The following is a 14,438-nucleotide window of genomic DNA, read 5'->3' on the forward strand; positions in this document are numbered from 1 at the left end:
ACAGGAACATCAGCACAGAGCTGCCCGGCGCAGCTGTCAGAGCCAACACAGCCCACCGCGAGCGGGTACACCCTGGGCACATACATTCCCATACGTGCAAAAACCCTGTGGTCTCAAGGTCTCTGTTGTCAGATTTTAATTTCTTACAAAGAAATCCAGCATCCTAAATCTTCTCTGCATCGTATGATTTCTCAGGGGCAGGAGGAGAGGGGGGGATGCTGTTAAACACCTAAAACCGGCTCCCTGTGCTAATACAGCTTGGCCATTCCCTTGTCCAGACACTGCCCCTCTGCAGTGCTGGAACACAGCTCCGGTCTCACTCTACTGGGATCTCTGGGCAGAAGGGACTGGCAGGGAGCAGCAAGCCCTATGCAGAGGCCATAGGAGCTGGTAGCTGTTCTGGCCTCTGCTGCTGATTTTTCTCTCCACACTGTATTCAAACTAGGGCCACACTTGGGTCTGGTGTCAGTTCCCACCTACAACAGGCCATTTCAGAACTGTCTAGGGATGCTGTTTAAATACTGAAAGTGCTTCCCCAAGGCCCACAAGATGCACTTTCTTTGGACCAATGTCTGATAGAACACCCGTCCTAGGTCAATGCCAGACCCAGACACTGCCCCTCGGCTACCACTTTTCTCCCAACGTGGTTGCTGAGCAGACTCTCTGTGCGTAACAACTTACCTTTGGGTTTTCTGAGTACTGGCTTTAGACTCATCACAGCAACATTTTGTCTTAACCCTATCTGTAGGACCAGGCCATGTAAATTTAAATTTAAATTTAAAACACATGAATGAATCTGCCTGCTTAGCAATGGAACATATTCCGTTTTACTTGTACATTTTCTTAGACAGGAAATCTGAACAGAAATAAGTCCTATGTGCTCTGCTCCTAACCACAATGGATTGCCAGGGGGCTGAGGTGGTGGCCTGGGGAGGGCATCAGGAAGAGATCTTACTTCAAAGACCAAAACAAGATCCCAACTGCACAGGATGCCTCCATTCAAAATTCCAATAGAGCTGACGATTCCTTTTAAAAATCAAGCACAGATATGAGCACTATTATCCCCCCAAACGTTTTCCATCACTAGTTTCATTCCCAACACTTCTGCCTCCATTCAGAATCACACATACTATTAGGAAAACAGTGGAATCCCTCTCTAAGGCAGTGGCTTAAGGCAGACAGCAGACTGTAACAGGCCATGATAGTTCTCGCTCCCTGGGGCTCTCTTTCAATCACTTTCAATTTCCTTTCTGGAGAGAGTCAGGGATTACTGGAGTTGGGGGAGGTGGCAAGCAGACTAGAGAAGCCCAGAGCAGTCAGGGAACCAGGGTAATTCACGACCTCCCTGCGTAACCTCTGCAGCTTTCTAGGCTGAGACGTGAGCAAGAAGGGCTGCCCCCCAGATGAGAAGACAAAAGAGAGGAAATGGAAAATCGATAGCCCATCGCTCTCATAGGCCGCTCACATGGAGGCGGGAAGGGAACGCAAGTCTGAAGAAGCAAGAGAGAGGAAAGATATGCAGCAGAATGTTTTGAACTGGCTCCTGCCACCCCAGGTAAGATGGTTCTAAAATGGTCAATGGAGGTGGCCCCTGACTATTGTAAACTAGAGGCCCCCAGGGCAAGGGTCTGGAACTTTAGTGTCACGGAGTGAGTGTGACAAGGAGGGATCTGTGTCTGAAGCAGGCAGTCCTCTGAGCAGGTCTGGGGAGTCCTGTATTTTGGTGTTCTCGGGACTTAATGTGCACGGTGAAAGGAAAGAGAAGGAATGGTTTCCAAAGACCGGGGGCGAAAAGGAAAGCCGAGAGACAGGGTCCTCTGTAAATAAGTCACACGCTGACGCTGTCTTAGAGAAGCCAGACACTGGGGTTGAGACCCTCAGCTTCACCCACCTCCCATCCTCCCTTAGTGTAGGTGGAGGACATTTTCCGGTTGTGGAAGAGAACTGAAAGACTGGATGTGGCTGGCCCAGATCTGAATTGGAAGATTGGTGGTTGAGCCTGGAGAAGGCCTAATTTCAAAGATGATTAACAAAATCTGCTTTACAGATTTCCCCCAACAAACTCAAAAACACTTTAATGCCTGAAGGAATCGGAGCCTCACTGAGTTGCAGCCTCGGGTCAGCAGAGTCAGGAGCCCACATGCAAAAAGCTTTTCCTCCCCTCCTTTCCTCAAATTTGAATTAACCAGTTCCGGGGTCCCACTTTGAATCCCCAAACAAAGTCCTGGTCCCTGAACCATGACCCAAAAGCCAAATACCTCCACTGGATTTTAAGAAAGAGGACAGTACCAGAATTCATCAAATCTGAATGTGCAAAAGCAAGGGGTCAGGTAGGGTAGAAGAAACAGAGAGGCAAAGCCCAGTCACTGCCTGCAAGGAGTTGGCTAGCCAGGGGTGGGTGATTAAATAGTCAAACACTACACAGCAGGTCAGAAAAGAATAAGAACTGACCAGACGTTAAGGAGCCACACAGGCAGAGAGAGAGGCCCCTGGCTTGGGAAACAGTCATGGAGGAAATGGTACTCTCACCACACCTGGCTACTTAACTTGGCCTCATATTATCAACCTCCAAGCTGGTGCTATAGACCTCAGTAGGGAAATTAAGTTTTCATCTTGGCTCCCAGCTCTCCAGCAAGATAGGATCTTCAACTCTTCTGCCCCCACAGCTTTCTCCTCACATACGCCTATATCTTCCATCCAGGCTCTGTAAGAGAGCCAACGCTCACATTCCCACCATCCCTTCCACCTCTGGGTCTCCCATGCAATTACAGGCAAGTGTACGCTCTTCTACCCACCATCACCCCAGTGTCCCCATCTCAGAGGTGAAACTTGGCCTATCCCTTCCCTGGTTCTGGGGCACCAGTGTTGACAGAGCTTCGGGGTTCAAGGAGAGGAAAGAGAGAAGCAAACTGTGATTTCAGAACCACGTGGGTTTCTTTACTAGGTTCAAGTCAAGACGGCGAAATCTGGAAACAATGGGGATAGGATCGTTTCCCTTCTTGGAAACTCCCCAGGTGATAGAGAGAAGAGAGTTGGGTTGTCCTAAAACACAGGCAGACACAGAAGAGGAAGTCTCAGACAAGGGCAGATGCAGTGAACTGAGTACAGGCAGAAGGAAATGGGGATCTTTCTCAGCACAGGATTCAGAGGCTTCCAGAATGAATGAGCTAAGAAAGACATAAGCACCACACCTTGGCCAGTGGAGGTGTGTGGTCAAGTGCAGTCAGAAACTCTGATGCATGACCTGCTTCCTCCCACACCTCCCACCCAAGTTAAACAAGTTTGAAATCTTGGTGTCACTTCCAATATTTTATTCCCTTTTTCTAAGAGAAGCCTTTGTCCACCAACACCTTCTGAAAAGTAGCTCACAACTCATGCCTCTTTCCACTCCCATTGCTTTCATCTGAGCTCAGGCCTCATCATTACAGGCCTGAATCAGCCCCTATAGCCAGTCTTCACCCTGTCCCAAGCATCTGAGACACTCCTGCCCTAGTAATCTAGAGAACAATTTGAGCACTTCATGTGTATAACTGGTGCTCTTCTTGTCTATTTCCCCAGCGAGGGTGTGGACCGTTTGAGGTCAGGGCTGTATTTTTTTTTTTTTACCTCTTTATTACCAGCACACAATATGGAACTTTGCACGCAGCAGATGCTTACTACAACTGTCTAGAGAAAATACATAAATGCCAAGGACGTAACGGTTTCCAATAATTCAATCCCAGTAGAGAAAATGCACATTTATATCCAGGTTCAGAATCTCATAGGAGTTGAGAGAGTCTAGCAACTTCCATTTTTGAAGCCGTCAGTTTATTAAAACCTGAAGAAATATCTAAGAGGTAATTCAAAAAATTGTGTTTAAATGTTTACATCTAACCAATGTTTTCAACACACACACACACACACACACACACACACACACACACAGAGCTTAACAGAATCGTGCTACTCCTAGAGTAATTACAATATGTAATCCCAGCATACCACATACTGAAATTGTGGCCAGCAACGGGACCCGAATCTAAAATGCAATTATTGTCCTCTTCTTTTAACTCTGTCAGAATATTTCTGTGACTCTAGGGATTGCTTAGTTCAGAAATAAGGCCAAAAGTTTACGTGTAAGGCTCTAAATGAAGGTAAGACCTGGGACAAAGGCCTTCCACCAGCCTCGTCCCATACAGGCCCTTCCTCAGTTTTCACCTCTGGCCTTTCGCCATTCCCATCAGCAGAACACGAGACAAGTGGCTGGACGCTGAGGAAGGTATTCTGTCAGTCATTCATGCAAAAAGTCTGCTCTGTGCCAGCGGCGGCATAGGGGTTAGATATATAGGGAGCAACAAAGCAGATGTGGTCTCCGAACTCATAGATTAGAGAGGGGTACAGGCGACGAGCAAACAAATAATCACTGAGTTAGAAGAGTTCAATCCTGGGATGAAATGCAAGCAAGGCAGCGTGTGAGAGAATGACGAGTGGGAAGGGGTGGGGGAAAGAGCACGCACTTCCCTCAGGGTGGTCGGGGAGGCCTTTCTGAGGAGGTGATGCTTTCGGTGGGACATTAAAGCCGCAAAGGAGCTGGAGAGGAAAAGGAAAAGCATTCCAGGCAGAGGGAACTGCATGCGTGAAGTCCTCAAGGCAGGAAAAGGCAGGGGTACTGAAGGCACTGAGAGAAAGTCTAGTGTAGCTGGAACATGACGAGCTTTCCCAGGTGAAGCTTCCTAGTGAGTCCATATCCTCCGGAGTAGTGCTGAGCGCTGCTGAGGCAGGGAGACGACAGAGGAGACGGTGGCAATAACATGCAGGCCCTAACGGGCCTGATGCAAAGATGGCAGTGTGGTAACTGAAATTTTTATAAAACCAAAGTGTTACCTAGGTCCCACCTTGGGATGTGAGTCAGGAAATGCACTAGATGGCTTGTCAAGGTTCCTTCTATTTTGATGACCCAGGGATTTTTTAAAATTTGGAATAGAGATCTTTAAAATGTTCTGGTATTGAAGCATTCTGGGGAAAAAAAAAGATCCATATTCCCAGGATATGTCATAAAAGGGATTTCATCGAAATTGAAAAGAATGAACAGGAACTTTGGAGGGTTCTAACAGTAACGGAGCCAAGTAGAAACAGAATGTTAACATGCTTGATCTTGGGAAAACAACAGAAATTCACCCTGACCAGAAAGACTCTGAGGAGCTAAAACAAGGCCCAGTTAGGGCGTTGCACAGACATTGGTGCGAGCTGCACATGGTCAAGCTCAAGAGGCCAGGAGAGGGTGAGCTTCCCAGGTCAATGGTGTGACAGAAGCTACACTGACGGACACAAGGACAGCCAGGATGCCCTTAACAGGCAGTCTGAGCCTTATGCGCTCTGGGTCAAGGAGTGCCCTGGGATCCTCGGGACAAGTCACAACGGCTGCAGGAGGGAAGCAGCAAGAAAGAAAGAGACAGCAGTGAGCAAGTAAGGAGCATCATGAGGGGAAAAAAAAAGGAAGAAGAATGAACTGGCAGGGCAGACTGGTGGGAACCACCTCAGTGCAGAGTACCCGGCCCCTCCCCACATTCAGTATCAAAATGTTACCTCAAAAAGAATGTTAAAAATGTTTTGGAACATGAAGGAAATTTCATTCATTTCTCCCCGTTTGTCAGTAAAAAAGGTTTTGTGTTTGTTCGCAACATAACACAACGCTAAAGAATTAGAAGACCATACACACCACTCGTTACCGTGAGACCACGAATCACAGATATGTATTTCCAGACATAACCCATAACACTAGGTCAGGAGTAATTTAGGTAAGAATGCTTTAAATGCATAACAATGCAAATTATCAGTATTAGGTCAAATGCAGCAGAAAGAGTTTAGTTTTCTTATGGTCAGATATTACTAACCTTGATTTGGCCGTAAGAGAAGATAATTACATGACCCCAAAACTAAAATAAATCTAAATGTAAAGTTCATCTTATAGGGATAATTCCTTTGCTTTCCTCTTTTTGTCTTTTTCTCCTTCTACCCAATTTCCACAAATCAGTGGTGAAGATACCAGTTTTTATTTTTTTATTTTTTTACCATAGTCTTTATTTTTAAATGAAATATATTTCTTGATATGGAGAGTACTTGAACATGTTTCTAAAATAAATATTGTGATAATTATAGTGCTGTGACTGCTATCAAGTTATTGGAATTATGGAAGAGTCCTCAGATCCGTATCTAATAAAAGCACAGCACTATCACCTTGTATCCGATGGGACGCGGATCAGAAAAATTAACAGGCAGAGTAAAACCAAATAGGAGACAATGTTAATGGATACTCCACCTGAATGACTCTGGTTATCAAAATAGTGAAGGAATTCTTTTCCGAGTCTGTGCCACGGCTTGAACGCCATGACAGCATCAAACAGAGTTCCAGTTATATTTAAGTCTACACCTAAAGAGAAATCCTAGTGATAAAATCTGAGGAGTTCTTCTAAATCAAATGGCAAACAACCATCCATTTCCCCACAGAGGAATATTTTGGGTTTAGCTCTTTGATTCAGAATTGGAAATGATGCTAAAATAGGTTTGTGGAAAAATTAAATTATAAACTGTCATATTCCATCCCACTTAATGTGAATGTGCAGAGTCTCTAGGATAAACTCGATTAACATAAAAAAGGGTAAAATCTTATTTCTGTTTCTAGAGAACAAATAAAAAAGATTTTTTAAAAATGCCCCCAAACTATGCTCATACTTCCCGCATGACAGCACACGCGATTCCTCTGGCTATGGCTCGAGCAGATATTCTCATTTTAAAAAAAGCTGCTTCTGGTATCTCTCTTCCTGAAATCTCCTATTAAAAGTGGATCTTTATATGTGGTGATTCAGAATTGGCTGTTTCACCTCAAAGCCATGTCTGCACCACATCTGAGTCTCGGGAGAGGCCAGTCGCAGTGAGAATGATCAGGACAAAAGCAATACTGGAACCAAAGTGGCAGCTCAGGCTTTGGAGCACGTACGAGGCGCAGCCTGTGCGAAGAGCATGGTGTACGTGTTTCTGCTTCAATCTTAAAACCACCCATATGTTGTTATTCTCACTAGTCCTCTTTCACGGAAGAGGAAGTGGAAACATGGAGGTTAAACAATGTATCCGGTGTCACACACGTAAGTAAAGCCAGTTCACCTGACCCCAGAGCCCTTGCTTTTTATCACTGCGCTACATGATTTCTCTGCTGCTTACAGCCCAGAGCATCCGGCCCACTGAAAGAAAGCATCCCTAGCCCTGGGTACTCTAGGCCTTGCAAAGGCTGAAGATGGACAAAGACCTCCAGCCACTTTGCGGACGACAAGGACAGCCTGTGTGTGACAGCTAGGTGAGGTCAGAAGCACGGAGCATAAATCCGATAGCACCAGGAGGGCAGCAGGAAGAGGGGTTAAGAGCTCAGGCTCCGGTGTTGGTTGCATCAGGGTTCAAACCCCGAGTGTGTACCAACACATGACTTTTTACTTAAACTCTTTGACTTAAGTTTCTCCTTCTGTGAAATGAAAACGATAACTTTTGCATCTCACACAAAGTTGTGCACTATAGTAAAATAATGCACAGGAAGTTCTTAGAACATGACCTGGTAAGTCTTGGCCATGTAACTATCATTACTATGTACTAAGTGGAGACTACGCAGAGAGCTCAGGAGAGGTAAGGAACCTCACTGGAGCCGGGAAGCACCCCGTTTTCCCATTTTCACATCCCTGCCACTGAATAGACGTGTGAAAGGTTACAGGCTCCAGGGCTCATCCGTGCTACTGCAGGCAAGAGAGGGAAGTGAGGTGGTCCCTGCCTTGCATTCGGAAAGGAAAGGGGCGTTACTGACCGGGCCGACGAGGTTGGCTCTGTGACTTGGCGCTGCACACGGACGCCATGGGCACAGTTCTCCTGACCCCCGGCCTGGGTCGAGAGGGGAATGTCCGGGGAGGTGCGGCTGATCTTCATGGAGGAGTCAGGGCAGGGGGTGGGAGGGTCTAGGAAGCCCTCACTGTTCTCCTGCTCGTTGGTTTCTGTGTCCGTGTAGTTAAGAGGTTCCCGATTGTTGTCTTTGCTACCAGACAGCAGGCCTCGTTCTCGCCACGGAACCCAGCAGAGTTTCCAAGACACGAAGAGAGACACGCCAAAAAGCGCGAGGCCACAGGCAGTGACCACGAGGGTCAGCAGGCTCACCGAGATATCTGCAAAGAAGCAAAGAGCAAAGGTCAGTGTGATTGCTCTGCCCGTGCCGATCCATTGCACAGTGTGGGCAGAATGACCCTTTCATCCCTTCACCCCTCAGGAGCTGGCCGCAGGGTCACCTGATTCTGGCGCAGGGACAGGGAGACCCAGACACAGCACAGAGGAAGTAACGTGCAGGCAATATTTCAAAACAGTGAGTAGTCTGCTCCAGCAAGAGACAGAGCACATTCAGGGAGACCAGGAACGCCGTCCAGGTCAACGGAGACCCCAGGGCCATACAAACCCTGAGGCCCTGTGAGCAGCGCAGTTCCAGCGGTCATCTCAGAGAGCTGTGTAACAGAATCTGGGAACTGTTCAAGTAACAACTTTCTAAAACAAGAGAAACTAGAGCGCTTGCTTTCTCTTCCTAATCTTGGTTTTTAAGGGTCTGAGCAAAATCCTCTGAAGCCTTAGGAACGCCCCCCCGCCAGTAAGTGGCCAGGTGCCCGGGACCCAGCGCTGACCATCAGTTTGGGTTTCTCCATAGCAGACCCTGAGACAAGTATTCAATGGCAGGTGGTTTGTTTGGAAGGTGATGAAAACACAGGGGAGTAGAGAAGTGGTCCGGGGAAGGCAGCCCGCGGAGGGGGCTTTACCAAGCCAGTTACCACAAATGGAGGGGACGTGCCTGGGCAAGCGTCACACCTCAGTCACCCCACACAAGGGGCAAGGAGCTGGGCTCTTTATAACGTCAAGTCACTTCAGTCATGGACTGGAGGGCAGCTCTCGGGGGGCATTTCCCATAGGCAGCACGAGCAGCAAAGTAAGCTCTGGTGGCCAAAAAATCCCACATTCAAATAAACGCAGGGGCTGGCCTGTCAAGGTCAGCAGGCCTGCGCTGAAGTGGTGACAGTGAGTAGATATGGCAAGGCGACCACAGCATCTGTTACCTGGACAGTGTGGCCTTAGCTAGGCTCCATGGCAGTGCGGTGACTGTGCCCCTAACTCCCAGAGCAAAGTCCAACCTCCTGCAGGCTTCCGCCCCATGCTACAGTAGAGCCAGGGAGGCTGAGGCATCAACAGGAACCCATTCCTGGTGCTGTGGTGGCTGTAAACCCCTTTCTTTCAAGGACCCTCCCACCTGCCCTTACTGTGCTCCATTACACTCAGGAGCTCCAAGGATTCTCCCAGGTTTTGCCTTTACTGTCCATCATCAATATTTGCACTGCTTCTGCCAAAGTCTTCTGAAATGTCCCTTACGTGCCAGGTACTGTGCTAGGTTTTGGAGACAGTACAAGGGGGAACATGACAGGCACATCCCATACCTTCTTCCTAGACTCATATTCTTGTGAAGGAGATAATTAGGAATAAGTTAATTTTCACAATATCGATTACCCACAGCATGGCAACAATCCATGACATGAGACAGCTGGTACTTCCGCTGAGGCGTGCATGTCAGCCCTACTGCGAGTCACTCACCTACTGAGCCGAGCTGACCACCCACAGTCCGCGTGCTTTTCAACATGACTCTGAAGGTACCTGATCATTCTTATGAAATGATAAAGCAGCTTCTTCATGAAAGATTGCTCCTGAGAGAATGCCAGCTGCCAGGGCTGGTGACGGATCTAATGTATCTCCTCTCTGCCTCTCCATCAATCTTTGTCCTTTTGGTGAAATAGTATTCTATCTCTGCTCGACAACACTGGAGTTTCACATGGGTACGTGAGCTCAAGTCTGCCACCTTTCTCTCCTTGAGTCCCACTGCAAGGGGGTTAGCAAACTATCCAACAATTGAAAACAAGGATGGGTTCCATCAGTCCATCCATGAACCAGTAACTGAGGAATTTCTGGAATTGTTTTAAAGGAAAAGCCAATTAGTATTGAATATGGAATAGAAGCAAAGGAAGGGACACTAAGGAAACAATAAAAATTAAAACTCCCAAGTGCAGAGCAGCAAGGGCAGGGATGGGGACAGGAAGGAGAGTCAGTGAGGCCAAAGTAAAGGGCCCCAGAACTCACACCTCATGGAGCCCCAACATGAGGTAGGAAGAGGGCATGGTCCGGCCCCAGGCTCCACTGGGTTCTGACGGCTCACACAGGAGAGTGGCAAATTACAGTGTAAACTTCTAGGACAGGTGGTAGAGCTGGGGACACAGAAAGGAGGAGACCCTGTCCCAGTTAATCAGGCTGCCACAGCAAACACCAATTCCCACCTTGTCCAATAAAATCTAAGAACAAAACTGGCTCCACACCCCAGTGAAATCCCTTAGCACATTCTGTGATCCAAAAGGAGGCAAAACTCCTCGCCTGCGTCCTGTAAATCACTTGGGCGCTGTCCTGACACAGACACTGCTACAAGACACCAGCAAAGGCTGGGGTTGGGGCACACTGGAAAGCAGTATGGTTTAATAATGCAATGTGCTAAATATATTGTTACTCACCTAATACTCGCTCTCCCTCACCACAGCGCCCCCTGTGCCAAGGAAGGAGAATCACTCCCAATCCCTAGATGTTAGTTTGCACATGGGACTTGCTCTAGTCAATAAAATAAGAGTAGATATGGCCCGTGCCACTTCTGACCAGAGGGACTCTTGGCTCCCACCTTCTGCCATGAGAAGAAATCTTAAATAAAGCTCAGTCTTCCAACTTAGGTGCTATAAGGGGAAGACTTGTGGCACAGGCCCAAAGTCCAGAATGAGGAACCAACGTAAACCCGACCCCAGACTGGGGCAGAGCTGCAGCTGACCCACCAATCCATGAGCAAAAATAGTTCATGTTTTAAGTCACTAACATTCTGAAGGTGTTTATTACCATGGCCAAAAAGCTGATGAATACACATGACCATAAAATTTATTGTCCAAAGCTGGGACACCTTTAAGAAAGAGAAGAGGTGGGGCACCTGGGTGACTCAGTCAGTTAAGCGTCCGACTTTTGATTTCGGCTCAGGTCATGATCTCAGGGTCGTGGCATCGAGCCCTGCATTGGGCTCATTCTCCCTCTGCCCCTTTCCCACTCCCCGTGCTTGCATGCACGCTCTCTCTCTCTAAATAAATAAATCTTAAAAAAAAAAAAAAAGAGAGAGAGAGGGAGAGAGAGAAGGGGTGATACTAATAATCACTTCGGGGGGGGGGACGCCTGGGTGGCTCAGTTGTTAAGCGTCTGCCTTCGGCTCAGGGCGTGATCCCAGCATTGTGGGATCGAGCCCCACATCAGGCTCCCTGCTCCACTGGGAGCCTGCTTCTTCCTCTCCCACTCCCCCTGCTTGTGTTCCCTCTCTTGCTGGCTGTCTCTCTGTCAAATAAATAAATAACATCTTTAAAAAAAAAAAAATCACTTGGGACAAGAGAGTTCACCCAGTACCCAGGGTAAACCAGAGCATATGGTCACTCTGGAATCATCACCTTGGTACAACATAACCTCTCAGAGTTAACGTGGCATAGACAACATGTTAAATAAAAGAAATTAAAGCCTAGGCCCACTTTTGCTAGTAACCACAGGGCCCTGATCCAACTCAAGAATGACCCCAGCTTGTTAGCTGACTCCCAGCTCACACACCCAAAAACACAGCTTGCTCTTAAGTCCAGTCATGGGGGAGCCCATGGAGCTCTTGCTCTCATGGAGCAAGAATGTCTATCTCAGCCATGAATGCCAAACAACTAAAAGAATGCCTGGCACATAGTGGGCATTCAGTAAATGTCTGATGGCACCCACCTAGGAGCCCTGTAGCCACCTGCTACATTTACCATGAATTATGGCTGTGACCTGCAAACTCGGGGAGGTACTACTCACGTTCATAATCATATTGGTATTACAGAGAATTGCCGGCAAATAGCAAAAATGATTTTTCCTTATTCACACAAAGGTGCCATGTGGGTTAACAACGGTTCAGGGAATACCTTCCAGCAGAAACCAATAGTGACCTACACAGACACACCAACCACTAAGCACAATCATCTGTGCTTCTATTTTGCAAACAACTCAGGGTATCCTCTGGACACTTTTCTCTCTTTTTTCAGAACAAAGTGTTAGAAAACTGCTGTGAAGTAACCATGGCCATAGATACTACCCACCTCAGACTCATGACCTTAGGAAAGGGAGACAGAGAATCAGCTCAGAATCACATAATAGTTTTGCTTAGAAGAGAAGTTATTTCTTAAGTCAGGTGGCAGGTACATGGCCATTTGTTTTATGATTGATCCTGAAACCATATGTATTCACTATATATATTCTTTGGCATTTATGGCATATTTCATAACAAAAACTAAAAAAATAGTAACATCAAAAAAATAATTATTCTAAAGATAAATTTTCTAAAAAATGGGAAAGTATAATTAGTTCTTTGACCAAGAGCCAAGAGAATAACCAGATGGTGATTCAGGGATGAAAGGAGGCAAATGGCAACCCAGTTCTGATCCAGATCCCTGGAGGTGCTGCTCCTTGGGGGTTACTGTGCATGAAAACTCTCCCCAGACCTGACATAGAGTACGTTCTTCCAGGGAAGATGTGGCATAGAAGACCTTACCAGTAGGACTGACCATCAGAACTCTCTTCTCCCTGCTACTAGATGTAGCCATTGGACATGAAGTACTGTAGCAAGATCCCTCAACACCAGATCCAAGACACCATGACATCCCTACACCGAACAGATACCGCAGCTATACACCTACGATCCTAAGGGATCCATGCAAGCCTAAAGACTTGTTTTGTAATGGCAAATATTATTGTCCAATGAATGAAAGGCTTGGGCGTCCATACACTAGATATGGACAGATGAACAGTAGTGGTTCCCCTAAACTGCGATGGGCCACGAAGAACACATGAACCGACAACCAAAGAAAAGTCATGGGACAAATGAGCAGCCCAAAAGAAGTTAACCAAGCTGAGCCATCAGAATAAATTGGCCCTTGACATTAAACAAATTAATGCAAGAAGCAAATGAATTCCTATACTCGGTGAGACATATAAAATAGTGACTAAAGCTAAGAAGTATGGCTCCAGTAGTGATCAGAGTCAGACAGGCGCGAGATCCCACCTGTTCTAAGAAAAGAAGACTGTAGCCCTAGAATTCTACAGCTAGCCACATTATCACAAGAGAGGGGGAAAAAAGGCATGTTCAAGCAGTTGATGACTCAGAAAATATACCATTCTCCTTCTTAAGGATAAAACCTTCTCCTGCAAAAAACCTAAGGAAATTCTCCAAACAAACAAATAAAAGTTTATGTCAGAATACAGGACCTAAGAAAGGAAGGAAATACTATGTAAGATATATACATACATATCGTGTATCACAGGAATTAGTGATAAGCAAAGAATATAGCACAAAGTGCATTAAATCTAAATAATTGCTGGTTAATAGGTTATAAAGTTCAATGTAACTGCTCGGGGGAAAAAACTTAAAAGAGCAAAAACTTAAAAAAAAAAACTTAAAAGAGCAAAAGAATGATGCTATACACACTTAAATTCCAACAATTCCAACAAAACTTGGGAGGCAGAAGAAGTAAAAACAAATTGAATATCCTATACTGTTAGCATGCAGAGGTTATCAATACCTCAACTTGATATTGATAAAGTACAGGTGCAAATATGTACATAAAATACTTAAGGGGATTTTGATTCAAAATGGTACACCTGATATGCATTAATATCCTCTCCTTCTTGAGACTTCCATTAAGTGACGGGACGTAAGTAAAAATATGACAGTCACAAGGAGTGCAGCACAAGATAATCGACTGACTAACTTTCCTGGAAGACTGTATGTGAACAGAGAAGCAGCCGAGGATGCAGAGGACAATACACCTAAGGGGGTAGACAACCTGACCTATGAACTCAGCCCCAGGACACAGACATTTCCAGTATGGCGGCTGGAAGACTGAGATATGGAGCTAAAAAATATGGGCATGGGTTGAAAATCTTTACCAAAATATGGTCCAATCTGTCTAGGGAGAAACCAAGGCAACTAGAGTGAGAATTAGTGCCCAAGAGCAAAATCCTCCAAATTCTTGCAAAACATAACCCCTTAATTCCCCTTAAAGTAAATTTTGCCTGTTAAAATATCATGCTAGCTTTTCCACTGCCTCATTATTAAATATGACTAAGCTGCACAGAATCACCAGCCATGTAAGGAAATCTTACAGCATCCAGATCAATGTATAAAAGCCAACAAGAGGTTCCCAGAGAATACAGATAAATCAGTGAGGAAATGAATTTTTCATTCACAGGATGTTTCCAGAAGGTTTTTGATCCATAAGACCAGAGTAGACTACTAGGTAAATGAACGAAGA

The 14,438-nt window shown here is 46.1% G+C and overlaps 1 protein-coding gene across 3 annotated transcripts in view; it reads right to left on the reverse strand.

The window, feature by feature from the left end:
• SYT9 (synaptotagmin 9) overlaps positions 1-14,438 on the reverse strand; it is a 188,701-nt gene that overhangs the window by 126,220 nt on the left and 48,043 nt on the right. For all 3 annotated transcript variants that reach the window (XM_045783121.2, XM_087868070.1, XM_045783122.2), the window contains exon 2: positions 7,826-8,177. In XM_045783121.2, the coding sequence (XP_045639077.1) occupies positions 7,826-8,177 (352 nt within the window). The remainder of the gene's footprint in view (positions 1-7,825; positions 8,178-14,438) is intronic.

Source organism: Ursus americanus, chromosome 16, assembly GCF_024610735.1.
Source record: "Ursus americanus isolate L20-20 chromosome 16, mUrsAme1.1.p, whole genome shotgun sequence".
Lineage (NCBI taxonomy): Eukaryota > Metazoa > Chordata > Mammalia > Carnivora > Ursidae > Ursus > Ursus americanus.